The sequence below is a fragment of the Bombus bifarius genome, unplaced genomic scaffold, assembly GCF_011952205.1.
Source record: "Bombus bifarius isolate JDL3187 unplaced genomic scaffold, Bbif_JDL3187 scf7180000008148, whole genome shotgun sequence".
NCBI classification, from domain to species: domain Eukaryota; kingdom Metazoa; phylum Arthropoda; class Insecta; order Hymenoptera; family Apidae; genus Bombus; species Bombus bifarius.
Window position 1 is genome coordinate 600831 of NW_022884475.1, and position 25308 is coordinate 626138.

Sequence of the window (25308 nt, forward strand, 5' to 3'; positions counted from 1 at the left end):
TTTTATTGATTTTTTGTTATTTATATAATCCAAAAATATGCAAATTTATACTTAAGGCCCCCATAATATTACTGAATTAAAAAATACAATAAAATTGATAAAAAACAAACTCTAATTTATTTGTAATATCACAATGAAACTTTGTAGGTAAAACATAGCCATTTTATATAATATATAAACTGTATATCATTGTATTTACATTACTTATCAAACTAATCCAAAATATTTTTTTAATTTTATCAAGAATATCTTGATAAGAACTAGATTTACATTTTTATTTTAATTAAAGCACATGAACTATGATGTGCTATTAAATTTCTTAAAGTACTTATCAAATAACATTTATAAATTTGTGCTAGTTTGTTTACAAATTTCAGTTTACACATAACATTTTGTATTAGTATTCAATTATAATTCCATAGAATAATTTTATCCTTGTAGTTTATAAAACGCTATAATTTTCGAAAAAACGAACACGTATAAAATTATTTAATCAAATGTAACTATGCATAATATTAATTATTCGCATAATAGATAATTTTACATTACGTTGTATTTTAAATTTAACAATTATAAGAGATAATTGGTTCTATTTTTTAATGATATTCTATAAAAAATGATTATTATTACAATTATTAGTAAATTGATATTACAATTAATATAAATTACATATACATATTTACTTTACATATAGGTATTCACTTTTCTCCTATATAATTATAGTTATAATTCCTTCATAATATATATATATTAAAATTAAAATACATATATAATAGGTAAAATGAAGAACATTTCATTTCCTATTCTTATGTATAATTGTAGATATTAAATAATTTGAATTGTTACTTTAAAGAAATATTTAATTAGAAAAACGTAATTTACTACAAGAATTACATATATTTTAAGGATAATATAATGGTGCATCTATGCTACATTGGTAAATTTGTGCTTTAGTAGTAATAATATATAAATCATTTTTGATTTTTACTAAATCTACATAATATATCTTCAACAACACCTCAAATACAAAATTTACTTTGATATCATATATGTTATTCTTAATTTTAACTTAATTTAATGAAAAGTCATTAATCTAATACAACCTTGCTTACATCCATATTATGTATAGTATATTGTCAGGTATGAAGTGTTTAACAGGTCATATCTTTTTCGATATATGATCAAAAATATGTGTGAAATATATATGATATGATCATATCTACATAAAAATGATAACATTTTTAAGATATGGTTTTCCTATCAGAGACATTATATCGCTTATAAAACACATTAAGTAGTTTTAAGTAACAAACTTGTTACCTGATTTGTCCGATTGTATATATTTGTAGAAAACCAAAATACTATAGACCTTAAAACATTATGTTAAAATCATGTTGTAATAACTTAGAAGTACACGGATAATATCATGATAGTAATGACACCTTTAATGCGAGGAAATATTTTATGTATATGTTAACAGATACATAATTACACAAAGTGCAGTGAGCATAAAAAAGGCAGTCGTATTAAACTCACATCTTATTAATGAATCATATTTATAAGTAAAGAATTATTGAAAATGTAATATAGTGTTCAAACTTGCTTGCTTGTACACTTACAAAATTTGTACCACAGAATTACGATCTATCATCAGCATACTGAAAGTATTTGGAATTATATTACAAATAATAGCACAAATCAGTATATTATATAAATAGTTCAAAATAAACTAATCATCAGATCTTACAAAATTTGTTATCACGGAATTAAACTATTTCACGTACCATATATGAAGTAATAAATTCATACATGTATTTACAGTACATTATACTTTTAAACATTCATTCTTCAGTATTTCACATTTTTTGGAGCATTGTCAATTTTGTGTCTTTTGCTACATATGTCCTTACATATGTAGTTATGATTTGTATAAAAAGAGATTTATTAATTAAATAAAACAGTCTATTTGTTTGTTGTCCAACCACGCCAAATAGAGGCTATACTAGCTGCAGCACTTGTAACTAAGCCTCCAGCAACACTTTGATTCACTTGCATACTAGATGATTGTTGACTAATCATTGCACCAGGAATGGGAACTGCCATTTCAGGACAAGCAACATTTGGTACCTATAAAAATGAAATATTTATATAATATACATGAGACATTATAAAATGACACATCAGCTGTTAGTAAATTAATCAAAGCAAACTTACAGCTTCCCAATCCCAATTAAAAGTATCTTCCTCTTCATCAGAAGCAGAATCGTCGCTATTTTCTAAATCGGGAACTAATTGACTGTGCAATTGTGCTACAATATTTGAATCAACTTCCATTGGACCAATTCTGTCATAATACACAAATCATTAATCTATTAGTGTATAATAACAATAAATAAATATAATAAATATATACCTTCCAAGATCACTAATTTCAGTATTGAGCAAGTGCATTAGATTTTGCAGAGTATGCATTGGATGTAAAACTGCAGTGTTGGTATTTTGTGTAAAACATAAATGTAATACATTACTATTGAGCCTTGCTACTTTCTTGGCAAATTTTTGATCTGACATCTCATTTCCACAAAATTCTCTGAAAATATTTAAAAAGCAAATTTTAATAACATCCTATCTTTATTGCAATGATTGATATACAAAATATTACATGTAATCCTATCTCTACTTCAATGATTCATACAAAAAATATTGCATATAAAAAATGAAATATTTTTGACATACCCATAAGCAAGTTTATATGGTAGCCTTACATTAACATAATAAGCAATAATATTAACCAACTGTGTAGCATAAGTTAAAGCAGCACTGATATTATATGCTGGATTGTGCATTGCAGTCTCTTTATTTGCACCTGGTACTCCATCTTTATTTGCTGCCACTAAAACAGATGTGTCTGATATTTATAAAATTTATTTAAAAAGTTCAAGCTAAATGGCATATGTACCCCATAAAGAATAAGCACTATAATCTCCACTTCCTGGTAAAGTTGGGGCAACTATACGATGTTGGACTTCTAGAGCATTTTCTGTATCATTTATCCATCTGCCTCTAACATATGATGTTCCAGATGCATCTGCCAGTGCACAAGTTACATCTGAACTAGCATCTTCCTCGCTACTACACAGACTAAAAACAGTTAATATTTTCTTATCAATTTTTATTGATTAAAAAATTACTTCTTCTATAAAAACAAGTAGAAAAATGTTTAATAAATAAATTTTGATCATCAATATGATCAAATATTTGATCATAAGTTTCACAATTTCTAATAATTTGTTAGATAGTTAATGGATATTATTACCTTCTACTAGGTTGCACTTTAGATAATGGAAAAATATACTGAATTAATTGTTTAGCAGCAGTTCTGATGACTTTTTTCAACTGCTGTCTTTTCCTATCTACCGCTTCTTTTTGTTTTTCTTGTTTTGCTCTCAAACCAGTAACATAACGATGTAATTTTTCTACTCGTTCTTCATGTCTAGGTAATCTAAGTGCTAACTGAGAGTTTACGTCTTTGAGAATATTTAAACGTTGATTACCTGCATATTATTAAACTTCATTTAGTCTAGCACTTTCCTAAATATTACATAATTATGCTATATATACCTCTGTTTATACTTTGCCTCGTTTCATTCACTAATGACTGGAGTAGTCTAACTCTTTCTTTACAAGTATTTATATCACATATCTACAAACACAAAGAATAATTAAATACAATGATAGTATACAAAAATCCATATTTTTTTTATTATTGACTTTAAAATATTAAATATAAAATACCAATTTATCCCTTTGTTTATGTTTTTCAAGAGCTTTTACACATTTTTCTTCCAATTGAGCTCTGGCAGCTTTCAACCGTAAAAGTCGCAATTGTTTATCTGCAAACCTGTTCAGATACCGATCAGAATAAAATATAATATTTTAAAAATAAAATATTTGAACATATATAATTATTACTCATATGAATTAAAAGTTTGGAAACTGATGCATCGAAACTTCATAACGAATCTTTTTCGTAATTTAGTGAGAATAAAAATTTATTTTTATACTCAACATCATTAGAAATATTTAAAGAATGTTTGGTGCCAAACAAAGCTTTAATACATAAAAATAAATGGCCAGTAAATACGTAAATTATAAGAATATATTCACCGTTCAGAATAAACAGAAGTTGAATGGATAAAATCTCCATTTTGAATACACTGCCGACAATGAAAAATTCGGCGACTATTATGGCACAGTGGGCACTTTAATAAATTCACGCTTAAACGATTTGAAACGTCTTCCAATTCTGACGAAAGCTGAAAATCTGCAGGTGCTGTACAAGAACCATCGGAACTGCTTGTCGCCATAACCAAGACCAAGAACAATAAGCTTTCGTTTGTCTGTTGTCACTCATCAGCTGATCTGCTATTTACTTGCAATCTCCCGCCACTCCGTTACATGATATTTTTATCGCGTATCTTCACTTTTATACTTATTCATACTACATACACGCGACCTAATTTCACACAAAATTTCCATATAATTCGACGAGTAATCATTGAATTATGGAAAAAACAAACTTAAATCTCAACTTACGTATCTCATAGCTACACCGTGACTGCAATCATCTTGAAAAAAGTCCCGTTATGCTACGAGGTAAAGAGAGAGACAAAGAATGTATACATAAATCTTAGAATGTATTTGTAAACACAGTTATGGTAAAACACACATAGATACCAATCTGAGTAATATTATGACTTTTCTTCTTTGAGATGTATCAAAATTATTAGAAAATTACTCGTTTATATTTCACTTATGATTTTATTTAAGTTATACATTTTACATTGGTTTACAGTTATTAATTACTTTTTGCTGTACTTTTTTCTTTAACTTACAGATTTATAATTATATACTTATGAAATATTCATTGTAATTTATATAACATTGACGAAATTATTCATTTTTCTTACTATGAAATACCGGAACTTTAGCCAAAAGTCAATTGTACCGTTTGTTGATTGTTTTCTAAGCTTAAGAAAATATTTTGAAATATTTTGTTTTCAAACATTTCCATACATTTAGAAATAATTAAATTAATATTAGACGGTAATAAATGTTATTTTTTTTAAATATTTTGGCATTCTTTTAAAGTTATGAATCTATTTATAATTAATCATACCTTTATGTTAGGTTACGTTGGAAGTATACATAATGAGTTCTATAATAATTAAGAAATAAAAGCATATACTAAATGAATTTTTAGGTATTATCTATTATTTGTATATATTTTAATAAGTGAAAAAAAAACAAAGACAATGACGTCAATAATAAAACTTCACGCTATTTCTGGGGCTATGGATGAATCTCCTCCTTGTTATATATTGCAAGTTGATGAATTAAGAATATTACTTGATTGCGGATGGGATGAAAATTTTGATCAAGAATTTATAAAGGAATTAAAACGGTTGATAAATTATTATATATTATTTGAATAATTATAAATGCAATAGGAGATTTTAACTAAACAATACAATATTATTTCAGACATGTTCACCAAATAGATGCAGTACTCTTATCATATCCAGATCCATTGCATTTGGGTGCTTTACCATATCTAGTTGGGAAATGTGGATTAAATTGTCCAATATATGCTACTATTCCTGTATATAAGATGGGACAAATGTTTATGTATGATATGTATCAGGTATTTTTGATGAAAAGAATTTCAATTATTTTTTTATGATAACATAAGAAAAAATCATATACATACAAAGGACATTTATGCTTATTTATTATAGTCCCGTCATAATATGGAAGACTTTGATCTTTTTACACTTGATGATGTTGATGCAGCATTTGACAAAATAGTTCAGTTAAAATATAATCAAAGCATTTCAATGAAAGGAAAAGGATATGGAGTTACTTTAACACCTTTACCAGCTGGTCACATGATTGGGGGAACTATCTGGAAAATTGTAAAAGTTGGCGAAGAAGACATAATATATGCTGTTGATTTTAATCACAAAAAAGAACGACATTTAAATGGTTGCGAATTAGAAAGACTACAGAGACCATCTTTGTTAATAACAGATGCTTTCAATGCTACTTATCAGCAAGCAAGACGTAGAACAAGAGATGAGAAATTAATGAGTATGAAAATAAATGCTTATGATAATTCCAGCAATAAATTTTTATAGTACTTTATATGCAATAATAATTTACAGCAAACATTTTACAAACATTACGTGGAGGTGGAAATGTCTTGGTCAGTGTAGATACAGCTGGTCGTGTATTAGAATTGGCTCATATGTTGGACCAATTATGGCGTAATAAAGAATCTGGTTTACTTGCATATTCTTTGGCTCTTTTAAACAATGTTAGTTACAATGTTGTTGAGTTTGCTAAGTCACAAATAGAATGGATGAGTGATAAATTAATGAGGAGTTTTGAAGGTGCTAGAAACAATCCATTTCAGTTTAAGCATTTACAACTATGTCACAGTATGGCAGAATTAAATCAAGTTCCCAGTCCAAAGGTTAGAATATCTTTAATAAAATTATAACTTACAAACATTATAATTGAAAATACATTTATATACAAATACTCTAGGTTGTACTTGCAAGTACTCCAGATATGGAATGTGGTTTTTCAAGAGAGTTGTTTTTGCAATGGTGTGGTAACCCCCAAAACAGTATTATATTAACTAGCAGGACATCACCAGGAACACTTGCAAGAGATTTGGTTGAAAAGGGCGGTAATAGAAATATTACATTGGAGGTGAAAAGGAGAATTAAGTTAGAAGGACTTGAATTAGAAGAATATCAAAGAAAAGAAAAATTAAAGCAAGAGCAATTGAAACAAGAACAAATGTACGTGATTGCATAATATAAAAATTGTCTTATTTTTAAAATATCTCTTATTCCTTCAATACTTTCTTACCTTTTAGGGAGACTGCTGATGTAAGTTCTGAATCAGAAGATGAAATAGAAGTTGGTGGGGGAAGAGGAAAACACGATTTATTAGTAAAACAAGAAAGTAAACCAGGATTTTTCAAACAAAGTAAAAAACAACACCCTATGTTTCCATTTTTAGAAGAAAAAATTAAAATCGACGAATATGGAGAAATTATAAGGTATTACTTTATTAAATTAATAATAGCTATGTATAATAAGTTTTAAATATTTATATTGATTTGTATATATCATAGACCAGAAGATTATAAAATAGCAGAAACTATGCCAGAAGTGGATGATAATAAAGAAAATCTGGAAACAAGACAAGAAGATACTACTCATCATCCAGAAATACCCACTGATATCCCAACAAAATGTATCCAAGTTACACGTACAATGACAGTTAATGCATCTGTCACATATATAGATTTTGAAGGTAGATCCGACGGAGAATCACTACAGAAAATTTTAGCGCAATTAAGACCACGAAGAGTTGTACTAGTTAGAGGATCACAAAAGGACACTGAAATCCTGGCTCAACAAGCACAAAGTGCAGGTGCAAGAGTGTTTATTCCAGGGAGGGGAGAAACATTAGATGCTACAACAGAAACGCACATATACCAAGTAATATTTAATTAATTTTTGTAAACCAATGTGTATAAATTAAAATGTCGCTTTTTGTTCAGGTTCGTTTGACAGATGCGCTTGTTAGTGGCTTAAACTTTTCAAAAGGAAAAGGTGATTCTGAGGTCGCATGGGTTGATGCAATGATAACTGCTCGTGATCAGATATGCCGAGATGCTGTTGCAGGTACCGAGTCAGATGATGTAATAGATCAAAGTGACAAAATACTTACATTGGAACCATTACCATTAAATGAGGTATGTATTCATACAAAAATGAAGTTTTAGTTTTTACAATATAAATGTATTTATAAATTATAGGTACCCGGCCATCAAACAACATTTATAAACGAATTAAAACTATCTGATTTTAAACAGATTTTGAACAAAAGTAATATTCCTTCTGAATTTAGTGGAGGTGTTTTATGGTGTTGCAATAATACTATCGCTGTTAGGAGGGTTTGTATTTAATATCATCAAAATATAATAATCTGATAAAATAAAAATATTTTATAGTTTAATACGATCTTTTTAGCATGAGGCTGGAAAAGTAATATTAGAAGGCTGCATTTCAGAAGATTATTATAAAGTACGCGAATTGTTATACGAACAATACGCAATTGTATAAATCATCTTTATACTAATAAATTTAAATTTAATACAAAACTACTTATTGTTTTTTTATTGTGCAAACCTTAAAAATAATTTCTAAAAAATCCTTTCAAACGTTACGTAAGGAAAAATAATAATAAAATGCAATAAATATTTTATATCTATATATGTACATGCATGATCATTTAAAAAATTGGCGCGAAAGATTACTAACCTAGCAGTTTTTATTTGGTTATCAAACGCTTGAATTAATCTTTAACAAATATAGATTGCAAGCATTTAAATTAATTTTCAATAATAATACAGTGTAAGAAATGAAAATTTAGTGAACAATAAGTTCAACAATTGGATTAAATAGTAAATGGGATATTTCAAGAAAATGTCAACATATTATACGTATCTCAAAGTAAAACTTTTAAATACGTTATTTTCGAGGTGTACGTAAATAAAAATTTATAAAACTCGTATAACAATAATATCTAATTTCTTAAATAAAATTTTTGTTTCAGAATTCTATTTATACCTGAGATAATCCAATTCACAAATTATAAACTGCCATATGTTTTAATTCATACAATTGGTATATTATTATTTATTACGTTAAATCTTGAAACATGCGAAAATACTACCAGGCTGCACTTGTAATAATTGCTGTAGTGAGTCTAATATCCTTATTATTTTATAGACATGAATATAACAAATTAAGATATGTTTTAGAAGTTTTTAATTACTTTGGTAAGCCAAATCAGAGAAGTGAAATAAACTGCACAAATAATGTGCCAATGTTTACTAAATTTGATATGAAATTTGAAGAACCACTCTCTGCTTGGCAAAGATTAGATGATGATCTATATGTTTATTCTGCATATAACATACGCGACAAAGAAATTCAAGTAATAGGTTTTGGTTCATCAAATAACATTAAGGATATGCAATGTCAAATACTATTTGAAAATGAAATTGAACCAGTTTTAGGAAGTTTTAGTTATCTTTCAATTGGTAATAATTTAAATAGCACTGACAAAAATGTTAATTATGGAGGATATCATTTCTATTGTGCATACAAAACAAATAAAATACCAGTAGGAATAATGTTTCTTACAAAATCTAATTTAGATGCTCACAATATACCTATATTACCAATAAAAAGCCAACCTCATAATTTAAATTATATTAATGCTGGAGTATGCGTAGCACCACCATTAACAAAACCAATACAGTTATTACAAATGATTGGCTTTATACAGTTTCATGACATAATTGGCGTGAATAATTTTATAGTGTACGATTTTGGTATTCCAAATCAATATAATAACAACCTTAAAGAATTATTTAAATCTCAAGATCCATATTGGAAATTTACATACACAGTAGTGCCATGGAATTTTCCTTTTCCTGCTACTCACCCTACTATAATAAAAGACTTGATACAAGCAGATTGTTTATACCGTACATATAATAAAGTTAGGTATATCACTACATTATCTTGGGAAGAGTATATAATTTTAAGATATCATCATTCCCTTATAGATTTAATGACAGATTTTAAAAAGTCTAGAATGAAAGCAGATCGTTACAAATTAAAGACATTAACATTTTGTACACAACAAATTGATGATACAACCAATAGGAATGTAACATTCATAATATTTAAAAAACTACATTATGACTCAAGTATCCCTGATAATCAACCAATTTATATTTATAATACACTTGAAGCATTAAACAAAAATAATATGTATACACGAGATATTGGAAAAGATTTAGTTACATTAAATCGTTATCAGTATTGTCCTGGAAAATCAAATCTGGAAACAGGTACTAAAGATACTTCAATTTTAAGATTCACTGAAGATATACAGAATTCACAAATATTTCGAAAATTTATAACAGAGAATAAATTTCTATAAAATAATCTCAAGTAATAATTAGATTTAATGTATCTATAAGATAATTTTAGTCTGAAAGTTATCATTAGGAAAAAGTAATTCATTTTTATATGTATTGTAAGATATAAATATAAGAATACAATATTGTATAACGTGTATATAACATGTATATAAAACTTTGTTACAAAGCAGAATGATTTAGATTTTAGTATATAGAATTCCATAATTTATGTATAAATATTTCAACTTCCCAATATTATCTTTTATATTAAATATTTTCCACCTGTTAATACATTTCTTATTTTGAATACTTTATTTATCAAAAGAAATAGTATAAAAACATTTTCATAAATTGTTTAGCACTATGTTTAAAAGAAATATTTATATCTTTTTTATTATATTATAATTGCTAGTTACCCACATATAAAAAATGTGTATAATAAATACATATAAATCGAATGATTTTATTGCAAATTTTACAAAGGTTTTGTAATTTTATTCCATGTTAATTAAGATTTTATTGTTAGATTTATCTCCAGTAAAATATTTCTTGCATTAGCAAAAATATTATACAACAAAAACGATACTTAAAATTAAAATAAACAATATTAAAGTGCCATTCAATTACTCAAGTGTGTCCAAATGTTATTTTTAAGTGTTTCAATGTATATTTATGAATCATCTAATCAATACATCACTTAAACTCCCATAACTAAGAATCTAGAAAGACATTTATTTCAGTCGTTGAATTATTGTTGTATTTTGCAAGCCAGCTTCTTCAATAGTTTTATCTTCTGTAATCTCCTTAGTAGGATACATTGTTAATAAACTAAATTCTCTCATAGCATATTGAGGTCTCATACTAAGAAGTAATTAAGGAAAAATATATTTACACATAATAAATTTGTCTATCTTTATAATAACAATATTAATTAAGAAAGGATACGTTATTATGTATTGCCTCAAGTCATTAATGGTATGAGTTAAATTAAATTGAGCTTTTACATTAGTTCCATCAGCAAGGCGAATTTGTATTGTTGTAACTGGTTTTGATTCATCTAAATTTAATTTTTGTTTTGCCTGAGATTCATTAGCTGCTTGATCTGCAAGATCTGCCGGTATTGTCATGCCAACTGTAGCTGGAGAAGGACTGAACAAAAATATTATTAAAAATAACTAAAGTGTATATAAAAAATAATTTTTGTAAGTATAGATATGAATTATATACCTCCCTAGCATATGTCCTTTACCACTGAAAGCTTTCACTTTTACTTTTGGAGGGACATACATTTCATGATGATGATCTTCCATATCAAGGCGTGCTTCAGTACCTTGTATCTCTTGACGTATCTCTGCCGGTATTTCACCCCTCTTTATAGTCTCCAGAAATTCTCTATTTTCTGGATCACTATATAAACGAAGTTCAGAATCATTTATAGTAAACCCATCTTTCCATAATTTTAAAGTAATTAGTCCAGAATTTGATTGTTGATGATTAGATGATGTAGCAGTAACGACTATAAAAAATATTTATTTCAATATAATAACTTGTTATAGAAGATAGAGCAAATTTTAATAATCCTGATAACTTACTTTCAGTATCTGAACTAGTCTGACCTAATTTATACCCAGTACCACTAAAGGTATTTGGTCTTTGTTGCCCACTTGGTTTTGGTTCTACAGCAATTGATTGTCTCTGACATGATTTAAACATATCACTAACAATATCCTTTTTCTTTCCTGGTCCTAAAATTTGTTGTCCAGTATGTTCCGAACCACCAGCATAAAATGCTTGTCCTTCTTCATCTTCAGGACTACTTTCTCTATCTTTAAGATCACTAAGCATTGCAAACTTAGGCTTTGGTTTTGCTTTATCTTTCGATGATTTCCCTTCCATTTCTGATGATTTTAAGCTTCCTGTGCTTTTATCTGCAATATCAGTACGTTCCTCTTCTGATGTTGCACCTTCAGTAGGTTCATTAGACAATGAAGGCAAAGCAGGAGGATAGTAAAATGTGTCAAGAGCAACCTAAAATGTTTTATATAATTGATAAATATACTTGGATATTGATAATGACACACTTAAGAATAAACTGTAATCAATAAACTTTATTATTAAGAAGTCACAATGTGTAAAAGAATTTTCTTTATGATGACTAATCTTATTTTAGGTATAATGTCAATGACAATATTCCTAAAATATAACATCTAATAACTTTAATCACGATATTGCGACATTATTGCTATGTATGTAACGTTGTCAAACATTTTTTGGTTAAAAGAAGCCCTTAATATAGTAACAAAAGCAATGGTCCGCTTCAAAACATTAAAAAATCACGCAATGAAGCGTGATAAAAATAGGAAAATGTAATAAATTTAAGGTTACAAAGTTGACGTTGAAGATCGATAGAAAAATTAGTTATAATAATAAAAAATTATAACGTTTCGCATTAAAGTTTATAAAAGGTGTAATAAATATGCTGCCTCACCTCGAGCTGCCAATTAAATAACTCAAGATAAAATCGTGCTTCTTCAGGTTCAACCCCAGTTGTATCTATAAATTGCGAAACCAACTCATCATGGTTCGCCATTGAAAGCAAATATTACACCACTCGCAATGTATCGCAACTTACGCTTGTAATTATAGCTTAAAAAATTTCCAGTATAATAATTTCCTTTGTTCAGTAATTCAACTTTACGTCAATTTCTTCAATTTACCTGTCATTCCTTCCATTTATATGGAACTGAACCGGATATATACACAATGAAAGAATCCGCGAAATGTTTGAATAAACATTTTGATTTAGTTTTAACTTTTTGATAATTTCTATAATTGTATCACATTGATATAATTCCACACATACATTTACTTTAAGTATTGTACGTTAAACATATTACTAGATATTATTGTAAAAAATATACAAATATGGTATATGAAAATTGTTTTTATTTTAATATTTTTTACTTAACTTATATAACTTACATATGACAAAATAAAGCTGTACCGCACTTTATCCAATGAGTTGCAGGGGTATCAGTTTTCAAAGGTATACTAATTATATAATTCTTTGAAGAAAATTTGATATCTTTATCAATATCTTTAGCAGCAGTTATATAGACAGGGCATTCATAGATTTTATCTGCACTATTTTTATTCCGTGAACATTTAAGATGTATTGGTGGCATATTTTGCCAGATTTCATTTGTAAAATTTTCGACTAACATTCTTTTTTCCAAATCCCATCGAGCACCACATAAATGCAGTCCACAAATTAAATATGCATCATCATATTCTTCGTCAATTTCTTTTTTTGTATCTATTTCAAAATCGAAAATGATATCTTCAATAGATATATTATACCTTTTAGAAAATGTCAATAATATTGCAGAAAAGAACATTTTGTAATGAAATAATGTATCAAACCAAATAATTTTTGGGCGTCCTTGATTAATCCAATTTTGAATAAACTTAGCACGTTTTAATAAATTATCGATGTAGTCTGTTAAGGTTTCAGAAAGAATATTAATTTGTATCATCTTCCAAGTATGTGGAATTTTATTTTTACATATTTCTTTTGCTAATTTTTTCAACGAATCCGTAAAAAGAAGATAACCATCCAATGCTAATTTTAAATTAGTCAATGCCTTTATTATGGTTTCTAAAATATGTTTTAATGATTTGATTTCACAAAAAAGAACTCTTTGCAAAGGTTCTTTAAGCATAGAAGTACATTGTTCTTGAATTTCATTAATTTTAATTGCATCACATAATTTATCATTAATATCATTAATTAAAATTAATACTTGATCTTTCTGTAACTCTTCATCTAATAAAGAAATTGGAGAGCTCATATATGAAAGAGATGATATCAATTCTGTAGCTATCATAGTATTTCGAATAATAATACCATTTCTATTAAACCCAAATATTTGAAATGATAAGTTTGATGGAATTTTCCTAATATGATCAATTACTTGATAATATTCACATCTTTGTGGTATTAATTCCTGTATGCCATTTGCATGTACATACTGTCCATTTTCAATTATGTTAGGATTGCAATAATCAGTTAAAAGATGTTTTAAATATCTACTGTCGAATTCGTCTCGAATTTTGCCCCCATAATTGCATTCTCCAATAAGATATAGAAAAATATCAAAGGGTACATGATCTGCATTATTTATGAAATTTTGTAATTGCATAATGGATATTTTAAGATCAGTATGATCAAATTTATATGGTATATTCCATCCTTGAAACCCAAAGTGTTCTCTCTCTTGTATAATTACATGAAAAAGACATATTGCAAAAAGAAGTTTTAAGAAAATTTTATCTTTTCCAGGACAGCCTTCAAAAAATTCTTTATTTATTATAGGTTCTGACTGATAAATATTCAACAATGTTTCTTTAATATTTAAAGGATAATCGTGCATGATTTTTATACTATTTTGCAATATACTAATTGGAAATTCATTGATAGAACAACTGGATAACCATAAGCGATAATCTAAAGATGAATTAGAAATGTTACAATTATCACAAATTTTTTCAAGATTAGCCAACCAATGAGTTACTAGATGACAATTTTGCAGAAACACCCAACCTCCTTCCTTCTGAGCTCTCTTTATAAGAAATTCAGCTTTCTTTTCTTCACCTTTACTCATAGATAGAGAGACAAATTTGGATAAGTAACCTTTAGTATTTGCATATGTAGAAATAATAGATAATGGTGTTAAAGAAGCAGGTAAAATAAATAAAAGTGGAGTTAAATAACTGGATTCCGCATATGATTGAGATATTTTAATTTTAGGGGAATGGTTTTGTGTATTTCCCAACATATTTTCTATCATTTTCATAATCTGTATTGTAATTTGATCAGGACGTAAAATTTTTACAAGAATGAGTTTCTGAAACAAAGATAACTTATTAATCCAAGGTTCTGGCATCAGATGATCTTCAAATGATTCGGAAACATAATATTGTTTCCAAGCCTTATCATTAGAACAAAAATCATCTGCAAGATCATAGAAGGAAGGAAGTATTTTACTGAGATTATAAATGTTTATCCAAATACTTTGTGGAAGCCAATCAAATTTATAATTTGGAACTGTATTACTATGATTTATGTTTGATGTCATAAAATATTTAATTTCTTCTTCAGTTGTTTGTTGATCATTCAATAGAATTTTTGAACATAATAGAAAAGAATACAGTATTTTATGTTTTTCTGATAAAGATCTGCAAATGCTTGAATAAAGACTTTGAGTAAATGAAAATTTTAAATATTTTAATCGTTTTTCAAGAATAACACTTCTACTTGAAATTTCAATTGATCTTCTATATAATTGTATAAACCAAGAAAAAGAGAAACGATACATATGATTTAAATATGGCAAAACATTTAATGTATTGAATAAATCTGTACAATATTTAACAAAATTTACATAAGTATTTCGAAATTTATTTATCTCTTGTGATGTTATCTTTGTCATTTCTTGTTTCTTGATAATGTTCAAAGAAAAATTTTTTGAAGAATCTAAACTTTTTATAGCAGTCTCATCCTCAAGAATATTTGTTGTTGTTGAAGATAAGATATTTAATATTATATCTTCTTGTTGCTTTAATATTTTTTTATTGTTAGCATCTTCCATAAGTAAAATTTTAAACTTTTCTTGAAGTTCTGGCTTTTCTTTGTAAATAATAAAATCAAGAAGTTTATCTTGAAGAGCTTCATTGGGAATGGAAAAATTAATTATTGTAAGTTTGCTAAACATCTCGCATGAAAATTGAGGATTAAGTAATCGCGTTGTAATATATAATCGGAAATCGAATGAATATTTTATTATATCATGACCAATATCTAAGTATGAAGATTTTTCATCGTTGTAAATTCTTTTTAGAAGAAAAGGATCCAATGATATTTCTAATTCTTCTCCTACATTTTCAATTAATGTGGGGATACCATTTTCAACATTATATTGAATAATTGACAAATAATTGGAGTCAGTGAGCTTAATAATTTTTAAATTATTCTTTTTTTCAATTTTTTTAATCCACTCATTTGCTTGATTTTGTGAATCAATAAATAAGGACCATAATTTGGAATTAGTCATAATAATTGCATTTTCAACTGAAAAGCTATTTTTAGGTAAACCAGAAAAATACCAATGGTTTATATCATTTTCTTCTCCAAGTATATTTATTAAATTATAGTTCTTACTATATGATATTTTCAAAATTTCCATATATTGTTTCCACTGCTCTAAAATTTTGTTACGAAATACAATATTATATGATGCTGCATAATTTATAGTTGCACATGTCAATATCATGTCACCCACAAGATTATCATAATTCCTTTTAAGATTTTCTGCAATCTGCATCCAACGATTTTTTTCCCCTCCTAAACTTGCCATTAAATTTTTTGCTTTCTGAAGTTTGATGGTACAGTCTTCTACTTCTTGCTTTAGTTTTATTTTTTGTTGTAGTGTTTCTTGAAGACTGTCATTCAAGGCAGCGAGTTTAACATTTAATGTCAACAGAGTTTTCCGTTTTTCATTTAGAAATGCTTCAGCTTCATTACATTCTTTTTCTGCAATAAGCAATTTTTCTTTTTTAGGAGCAACTGCCTTTGCAACTTCATCATAAGACACCATTGCACATACCCATTTACAAAGGCCTTCTGCAGCACTTGATGCTTTGGCAACGATATGTGGTTTAAAATTGCTATCTATTATGTATGTCTTCTTAATAGTTTGTATAATATTAGATGGAATGTTATCCTTATCATAGTCTTTTAAAATTTGTAAAAAGTTCATATCACTTAAAATGCGTTTGCTTGGACCCCAATAATCTGTATATTTTTTGCCAGTAACTGAATCAATTGCTCTATCTGGGGGAACATCAAGCATTACACATATTGCTGCCATTACTAGCTTGATAGTATCAGGAGGATTTTTCATAGCTTTAACCAATGTAATGTCTGTAGGTTTTAGTGTATTTAATGCAACAATAGCATCTTCTAAAATTGGAATTGCTACAGCTAGATCAGCTTCGCATTCCAATTTTAATTTCCCAGCAATTTCTGTTTTCTTATTTGCTATTTCTTCTTCTTGTTGTACAACAGCAGTTGCTTTTTCTACAATAATATTTTCATTCTCCACTTCTTTCATTGTAATTATCGTTTTTTGGGCAGATAACTCTAACTGTGGTTTCAATATTGTTAATGTAGCTTTCATCTTTTCTACTTGTTGAGCTGCTAATTCTAATTTTTCTAAACCTGTTAGGTATTTATTTTTCAATGTAACAATATCTTCCTGTTTTTTACATATCAAGTGAACATATAATTTTAACATGTGCAAATATGTAACTGATGTAACATGAATTTTCATTCCAGTTTCTTTGTAGTATTCTTTGCTTATTTCTTGTACATAGTTATATAATTGTATGCAAATTTTTATTACATTTGCTTTTATGTCTTCTTCAATATTAATGTCTTGAATGTATTTCAAACCTACCTGGAAAAGTGTATCTGTTGGCCACATTTCATACCAGTTTACTGTACAATATTTTATTAATTCTGGATATTTATATAAATATGATCTTATACTTTTGTTTGTTTCAGTAAAACAAAATATAATATGTAATTTTCTTCTACATTGTTCCAAAAAAAAATTCATTACTGCATGATTACTGATTTCTTCATTTTTATTACCACCTTGAGCATGCAAACGTATCATTTCAATGATATCACACCTTTCTTCAATAGAAAATAAATCAGGTATTTCACCAGTAGACAATAGGCAACAAATATCACGGAGAAAATTATTCTTTATTTGTTTATCTTTTAAAAAGAGGATAAAATTCTGTTTTAACTCACCACACTTTCGTAAAACCAGTTTTATATCTTTTCTCCACATGTTGAAGTCACAATAAGATTGCACAGAAGGTTCATATAATTCTTGTTGTTGCATATAAGCAGCTAGACTTGCTAAGGACTTTCTACCAAATCCTATACTAGAAATTATTAATAAATTGCTTCCTGGTATAGCTAAAATTCTTGAAACTTTTATCAAACATTCTAAAATATACTGTGATACTACAATATCAATCCGTTTTTTCACATTATTATTATTATATTCATTTATATAAAAAATAATTTTAGTTTGTAATTTCTCAATAGAATTTATTTCTTCGTATCTTTTATTTTCATATTTTTCTGTACACATAAAAGTGCAGAATATTAAATTACAAAAACTATCCTTGATAATTTCATTATTATCAAATTTTGGCAGATAATCAAAAGCTGTTTCAAATGAATCTTTGAAATGATGTTTGCAGGTTATTTTAATCTGTGTAAAAAGCCATTCTTTGTCATTATTATCCAATATTCGATCACCAAAAACTCGCCATACCTCATGAGCCCAAAGCCGCATGAAGGTAACTTTAGTTTCTACTGATTCTTTTTGAAGAAGACTACATCCGTTAATAACTCTGCTTATATCTCTTATACTAAATTGATACTGAAACTTAGTAGGTATTGGTAGTAAAGTTTTAATTATAGAATTATATATATCAATCGTAGCATTAATTATACTGGTTACAGTACTGAATATATCTGCAGTAAAAGAATTATTTTTTAAATTACTGAAAAGCACATTTGAAAATATTCTGAATATAGTATCTGTAGCAGGGGCATACATAGTGTATAAATTAAAGTGCCTTAAAAATCTAGGACATATTTTAATTTTGGTATTAGTTACAATTGAAAGAGATAACATAATGTCACTAATACAAATTTTTTCAGAATCATTAATATCATACAAGTAACCATAACTATGATATTGTCGAATAAGATCTAAGATACCATTTATTTCTGATTGGCATTCATATCTTTGCATATTAAGATCATCTATAAAATTAATACAAAACTGATCTTTCGGTGGCCCATAGTGCCTTTTTCTTATTTTATTTAATTTTGAAAGTAATAATTGTTGTGTTTTAGCAACTGTATTCAGAGAAATAAAATTAAGTAAATTGGAATATATTCCTTCAGGTAATTTATTTTTCAATAAAGTTTTTATAAGATAACTTTTTCCAATAGATTCATCTCCACAAATAATGAAAGGTTTTCTGTATTTTATATGTTTGAGAATCATGTGATTATATTTTATTGTATTAATTGTTGGTACAAAAATTTCATTACAACCAGAGTTTTCTAATATTTGCTCACTCTTTAATATATCAGTACTTCCCCAATACTTCCAATTTCCAACACCTTTGAAGATATAAAAATTATCTTGTATTAAGCCTTCATGAGGTAGTGTTATGTCAAAACCCTTTATTATTTCTGGTTTTGGATATTCTTTAATTGCACCAGTCCAAAGTGATGTACAGAAAGAATTAAATTTAGTATGAGAATCTATATCTAAATTTCCTCCTAAACCCCATATTATAGATAATATAAGTGCAACCTGAGCCCATATTAAAAAATGGGATGTTTTCCCCTTCTCTTCAGTATTTTCCGTCAAAGCATCCCTTAAATACATTTCAAACAAATTTAATGTTGACATTACAAAATGTAACTGGCCAACATTTAAAGTTACAGTGCAATTCTTTTGTATAAATTGTAAACAAGGCTCTATTATCCAATCAAACAATGGATACAATATGTTTTTATGTTCGTCATAAATATTGTGTTTGGAAAAATAGGTTTTAACATAGGGTCTCCAATCAATAGAATTTGACTCAATATAAATTATACCACAAGTTGATAAAATAGCAGGAGAAATATCTTCCATACTTATTGTTTCAAAGATAATGGATACAAAATTTGTCATATTCGTTTTTTCATTTGATGATAAATATAACATCCTATTTATATCAAGAACTGCATATAAATTTTCAATCCATACACTATTTAGAAGTCCGTCAAATATTATCCACCTTCTGTCAAAGGAATCATTCTTTGAGAATGGCTGAATCATTTTGGAACATATTCCATCCTTCCAAATTTTAGATTTTTCATCAAAATGACCAAAAAGGTGATTAACATCAATTGTACTTGGAACTATTGTCTCTAATTTTATATTAACACCAAATTCACTGCCTTGCTCATATAAAGACAATAAAACAACTTGAAGGATATTTAATATTTCTGTTTTCCCAACAAAAGGGTTACCAACAATCATTAAACATTGATGAATATGCATTAATTCAAATATTTGTATAATTTTAAGTTTGAAAACATCATGAATATGGATAGATTTAGATGTACATACTGTTTCAAGAGTTTCTAAAAATACTGCATAGTTAGGAGGCAACAAGGTAAGATCTGGAAACATGTAATGAACTATATTTCTAAAAATGTGTGTATCTATATTACAAAGTTTTGGAAGATTAACATTAATTAATGAACGTAAAAGTAGTACAGTTTCATTTTCATGTGGAAAACTTCTCTTTAAAAAAATTGTGGTTTTGACAATTGTCTTCATAGAATACAAATTAAAAATGTTACATGATTGACACCATAATTGCTCAGATAATATTTTATATAGCGTAACTAATTTTGAAGTTAATAGCTTTGAATTAGATATGCCACCAGCGAAAAATTCAACTTCTATAATTTTATTCATATCTGGTACTATCATAGATACTGTTCTAAATAATATTCTTAAATTATCCGGTAAATTAGAATATTGGAATAGATTCAGTTTTGTAATGATGCAAATATGTCCAATTCTACTTACTCTTAATGAGGAACCTTCAAACATTGTGATTTTTAAATTTGTTGCTATAATTTGAAAAATAGAAGTAAGAGTTTGTGCGAGTCTTGATAGGAGATCAATTTTTAATGTATCAAAGTTTTTAAAACAAAGCCATACTCCACAAGAAATAAATCCCTTAAATACTTGAGATAGAAAATTATAAGATAATGTATTAGTACAGTGAAAAGAACGAAATTGTATTGCAATAGTTTTAGCTAAACTTTTGAGAGTTTCTGATTTTCCTGTACCAGATGGTCCTGTAATAGCACCATATAAATGATACTTATACGCTTGCATAAGAGTATGAAAACATCTATCTGTTAAAGGAGTATTTATTATATGTTGTTTGTAATAACTATATTCATACCCATATTTTATAGTTGTATTAAAAATAGATACTTCTATGCAATCTTCTACTAAATAATATTGTAATTGTGCAACCCATTCAAAGTCTGTAGATCTGGTAATATTTTTGTCTAATAATAACTGAATAATGTCTTTTTGTTGAATTAATATAGTAATTAAAGACATTAACAAATTTCTCAATCTTTTTATCGAATAATTTTTCAATTCACTAGTTAAACTAGTTACATAATTAATATATCTTGAATATAAGGAATTCAGAGCTTTAAAATTAAAAGGAGTAAGACACCTATGTACCTCGATAGTCCAGCAAAGTTGAAAAGTACAAACAATTGCCATACTTGGAAAATTTATAATGCTATTATGTGCAAATGTTTTACTAAATATTTGATAAGATAGGAGAATGCTTTTTTTTATTGTGGTATTTATTTCATTTTCAAGATATATCAACCATTTCTCTTCATGATCATATTGAACATTAAGTGAAATTAATTTTTCTAAACATAATTCTTCTTCATAATCACCAAAAATGGAACAAATAGATTTTTCTTTATCAATTTTTAGTTTTTGTATACCTTCAAAACATTTTTGTATACATATACTTTGTATAGATATATCAGATTTAAATAATATTTCTTCAATTTCTTTATCAGAAAGAAAATAAAACCTTGGAAAATATTGTCTCTTAGTTTGTATATAATTTTTAACTTCTTCATTTATGTATTCAAGCTTTTCAACAATATTGAGTAAAGATTTTGAAATTATTATATCATTAAGTTCTCTAAAAGTAGGTGTTTCTGAGAGCTTCTTTTGAATATGTTTTAAGACTTCTTTAATTTCTTTGTACAAAAGAAATTCTTTGGCTAAATGTACTTTTATGCTTGGGTGACAAAAAGTAGAGTTTAAGGAAAGAACTAATATTTGTATGTAATTCCATTGATTAATAATTTCTTGAATCCTAGTGAGAGACATTAAAAAATCTGTCATTAAGGAAGCTATTTCTTTAACAAAATTTGAAGTTTTCATTTCTTCAATAATTATAAGGTGATCTTCAAGTAATAATTCTATATCATCCATATTAGAAAATACATTCATTTCAGTTTGTTTATCAAGACTTATTTCAAAAGAAATTTTATCCCATTCTTTGATCATTTTCAATAATTTCTGTTGCATCTTTAATTCCCTATTAGCACTTAAACTGATAGCTTTATATTTCTCAATATCACTCATTAAATTATATGAAATAATTTTTCTTAAACTAGTCCCAGCATTAGGTGTAAGATTAAACTTACATATTGCAGACATTTCTATCCAATGTCGTTTTTGCAGAGCTGAATTACACATACATGTTACTAATGGTAAATATTGCTTAAAATTGTTTATAGAATTAAGTGCTTGCCAACATAACTTTAATGGTGCAGGTTGTTGCATCGGATCTGGATCATCTGCAAGTCCAGAAAATTTGAAACATTTGTTCAGTGTTACATCCATTTTAATCCTTGTTCTAAACATTTTGCTCATTTCAGTAACTTTTTCAAAATAATTCAATGTTTTGTTTTCTATAATGACAGCATCCAAACATTCAAAGGGACCATCTAACCATACAGAATAATCTCTTTGCCATTCATAAATGACATAAATGAGATCATGAAATGATATGATCATTTCATATAATTCAATTACATTTGAAAACTCAGTTTCAGGAAATTTAAATAATGTTTCTTCTTCATTAATTCTTCGCATTTCCTGTTTAATTTGATTTATTTGTTTTAGAAGACCTTTATAATATTCAACATATTCTTCAATTCTGTTTATATTATCCATATTATCTAACACACTAAGTTGAGGAATGATGTTATCCACATTAATGTTTAAGTTATTTATCCTTTTCTGCATATCATCTTCTAATTCACTTTTCATTGCCTCACATAATATATTACTTTGTTTAAATATTGCTTCAATTTCATATAACCAATTAATAGTCTCTTTATTTAATTGAATGTGATCATCTGATAAAACTGTTATCTCTGATAATATGCTTAACATGTGTATTGAACACTGAATTTTACGTTCTAATTCTCTTATTAGCACTTGTGATGCATAGGAAATATATTCAGTTAACTCAATTAAGGATTGTGAATTTTTTGGAATATTTAATATCTTTGTTTTTAAATTTTCAAAATCTGAACAAATAGATTCATTGAATTCTTGATGGTATTTAATGAGTTTGTTTAAAAAAATATTTATAATATCAAAGGATTCCTGTTTCAAAAATTCCTTAGCTCCATGTTGTTCCAATTTTCCTATTGCATGATATGTATTCAATGTCATTGTATTTGATTTTATTAAATAGGTACTGTATTCCTGTATATGTTGGATGTATAAATCAAAGTTTATTTTTTCAGATGTTAATGATAATATTCTTTCCCTTAAATTAGGTGTACAGATAAGATAAAATTCTTCAATGATATGTTTTACATGTTCATTTAAAGATTGAAATAAGTTATCTAAAGTAAGTTGCAACTTGTTATGAGACTCTTTAATATAACAATTTGGTAATTCTACTTTAATATATTTATAATATACTTTTATATTAAGCCATTCTTCCAATGGTATTAAATCTTGGGCAATTATTCTAATTTTTTCAATGATATCGTGATATAAAGAATATACTTCTTCAACAGTAGGACTAAGACATAATTGGTCATCTTGCATAATAAGTTGAAATTTGATTTGAGGACAGCAATATTTATCACTCATAGTGTTTACTATATGATCAATAGATTTTATCATGACATTCAAAATTTGTTGCACAAAAACATGTGTTATACAGTGCATAATACTGGGTAATCGTTTCTTATTAATGTTCCTTAAAATCTTATTTGTTGCTACAGCTGTTGCCACCTTAGTATAAAACTGATTTGTTAGTGCCAAGGATCCTTTTTTAATATCATTATTAATCATATTTTGAAAATCAGTTAATGACATAAGCCCAAAATTATGATAATGTTCAAAGTTGCAAATAAATACTGGAAGTTTCAGTTGTGCTTGTTTTATAATAATTCTAATTGGTTCTAAATAAAGATAATATCTTTTATTTAATAATTTACCACGTCTTAAAAAAATATTTTTATTAAAAGCATTTTGATCATCAAAGAATTTATGGTTCGCATAAATTATCTTAGAAACATAATCATCATTCTTTTTATGATTTGATAATGTAACTTTATTTAAGAAATCTTGCATATCCTTAGCATATATGTCTTTTACTTCTTTTAATATTGTTTTTATTAGAAAAGAATATTTTCTGTTATATTTCTTTGGTAATAAATTCAAAATATTTTTTTCCCAATCAGTGGGAAATTCTTTGAAATGAATGTAATTTAAACACATTTTCATTTTATCATATATTAAATTATCATCAGATAATAAAGAGTTGGTACTTAGATTATTTGATTGGTATACATCCATTACGTTTACTTCCATGTTACACATAAATAAATTTTTACAAAAGATTTACTAAGTATTTCAGCTTACACAGTTAAGTACAGAATAAATTTATACTGTGAATGTAGAATGTTTTATCAATACATCAGCATTGCTATATTTCTTTAGTAGACATAAAATTAGATAGTTATAAAAATAGCCAGCATTATTAAAAATTATTTGATAATTTAAGAGATGTAAATATATATTGATTATTAATTATATAATCTCAAAAATAAAAGTAATACACAGTTTCACATATAGAAGATAATTTATTTTTATTTTTTTTGATAACCTTAAAATGTACAACTATGAATAATGTACTTAAATATCACTAAATAACAGTAAAATAATTAAATTAATTAAGTAAATAAAAACGTACAATAAATAAATTTATTTTTAAGATAACCATATGAAAAATGCAAGTTAAATTATGACATTAAATTATTGTAATTATTATAAATTATTATAATATAAGATAATATAGACATATATATCTTTATATATCATTTCAGTTAATATTATTTACCTTAACTTCATAATTTCTTTAGTATTACAGGTTATTTCACAATAGTTTCTCATTTGTTTTTTGCTTTGATTCACGGCAGTTTTGAT

The 25308-nt window shown here is 26.7% G+C and overlaps 5 protein-coding genes across 7 annotated transcripts; 2 read left to right on the forward strand and 3 right to left on the reverse strand.

The window, feature by feature from the left end:
- Positions 1–1113: 1113 nt before the first annotated feature.
- Positions 1114–4635, reverse strand: LOC117208650 (beclin 1-associated autophagy-related key regulator). 2 transcript variants are annotated; one of them, XM_033449922.1, is made up of 9 exons: positions 4168–4635; positions 3796–3901; positions 3622–3703; positions 3317–3554; positions 2960–3141; positions 2737–2908; positions 2414–2590; positions 2215–2344; positions 1114–2127 (listed from the first exon to the last, which is right to left on the reverse strand). In XM_033449922.1, exons 1-9 carry the CDS (start codon positions 4365–4367, stop codon positions 1963–1965), a joined length of 1452 nt encoding a protein of 483 aa, XP_033305813.1. In that variant the 5' UTR covers positions 4368–4635; the 3' UTR covers positions 1114–1962. The 2 variants fall into 2 exon arrangements, with proteins under 2 accessions (XP_033305813.1, XP_033305814.1); XM_033449923.1 differs by having other exon boundaries at positions 2737–2893; positions 4168–4634.
- A 614-nt stretch (positions 4636–5249) lies between these two features.
- Positions 5250–8245, forward strand: LOC117208643 (probable cleavage and polyadenylation specificity factor subunit 2). The gene is made up of 10 exons (XM_033449908.1): positions 5250–5464; positions 5545–5704; positions 5799–6150; positions 6225–6535; positions 6610–6869; positions 6947–7132; positions 7208–7577; positions 7640–7834; positions 7898–8035; positions 8112–8245. Exons 1-10 carry the CDS (start codon positions 5316–5318, stop codon positions 8202–8204), a joined length of 2214 nt encoding a protein of 737 aa, XP_033305799.1. The 5' UTR covers positions 5250–5315; the 3' UTR covers positions 8205–8245.
- Positions 8246–8380: 135 nt separating this feature from the next.
- LOC117208645 lies at positions 8381–10235 on the forward strand. Its single transcript, XM_033449915.1, has 2 exons — positions 8381–8625; positions 8698–10235. The coding sequence occupies exon 2, from the start codon at positions 8803–8805 to the stop codon at positions 10096–10098; it is 1296 nt and encodes a 431-aa protein (XP_033305806.1). The 5' UTR covers positions 8381–8625; positions 8698–8802; the 3' UTR covers positions 10099–10235.
- Positions 10236–10717: 482 nt separating this feature from the next.
- LOC117208647 (NSFL1 cofactor p47) lies at positions 10718–12889 on the reverse strand. Its single transcript, XM_033449918.1, has 5 exons — positions 12567–12889; positions 11671–12106; positions 11306–11594; positions 11024–11227; positions 10718–10939 (listed from the first exon to the last, which is right to left on the reverse strand). Exons 1-5 carry the CDS (start codon positions 12666–12668, stop codon positions 10810–10812), a joined length of 1161 nt encoding a protein of 386 aa, XP_033305809.1. The 5' UTR covers positions 12669–12889; the 3' UTR covers positions 10718–10809.
- Positions 12890–13002: 113 nt separating this feature from the next.
- On the reverse strand, positions 13003–25306 carry LOC117208642 (dynein heavy chain 7, axonemal-like). 2 transcript variants are annotated; one of them, XM_033449907.1, is made up of 2 exons: positions 25223–25306; positions 13003–22652 (listed from the first exon to the last, which is right to left on the reverse strand). In XM_033449907.1, exon 2 carries the CDS (start codon positions 22636–22638, stop codon positions 13057–13059), a length of 9582 nt encoding a protein of 3193 aa, XP_033305798.1. In that variant the 5' UTR covers positions 22639–22652; positions 25223–25306; the 3' UTR covers positions 13003–13056. The 2 variants fall into 2 exon arrangements, with proteins under 2 accessions (XP_033305798.1, XP_033305797.1); XM_033449906.1 differs by lacking the exon at positions 25223–25306 and having other exon boundaries at positions 13003–24743.
- Between the last annotated feature and the right edge of the window lie 2 nt (positions 25307–25308).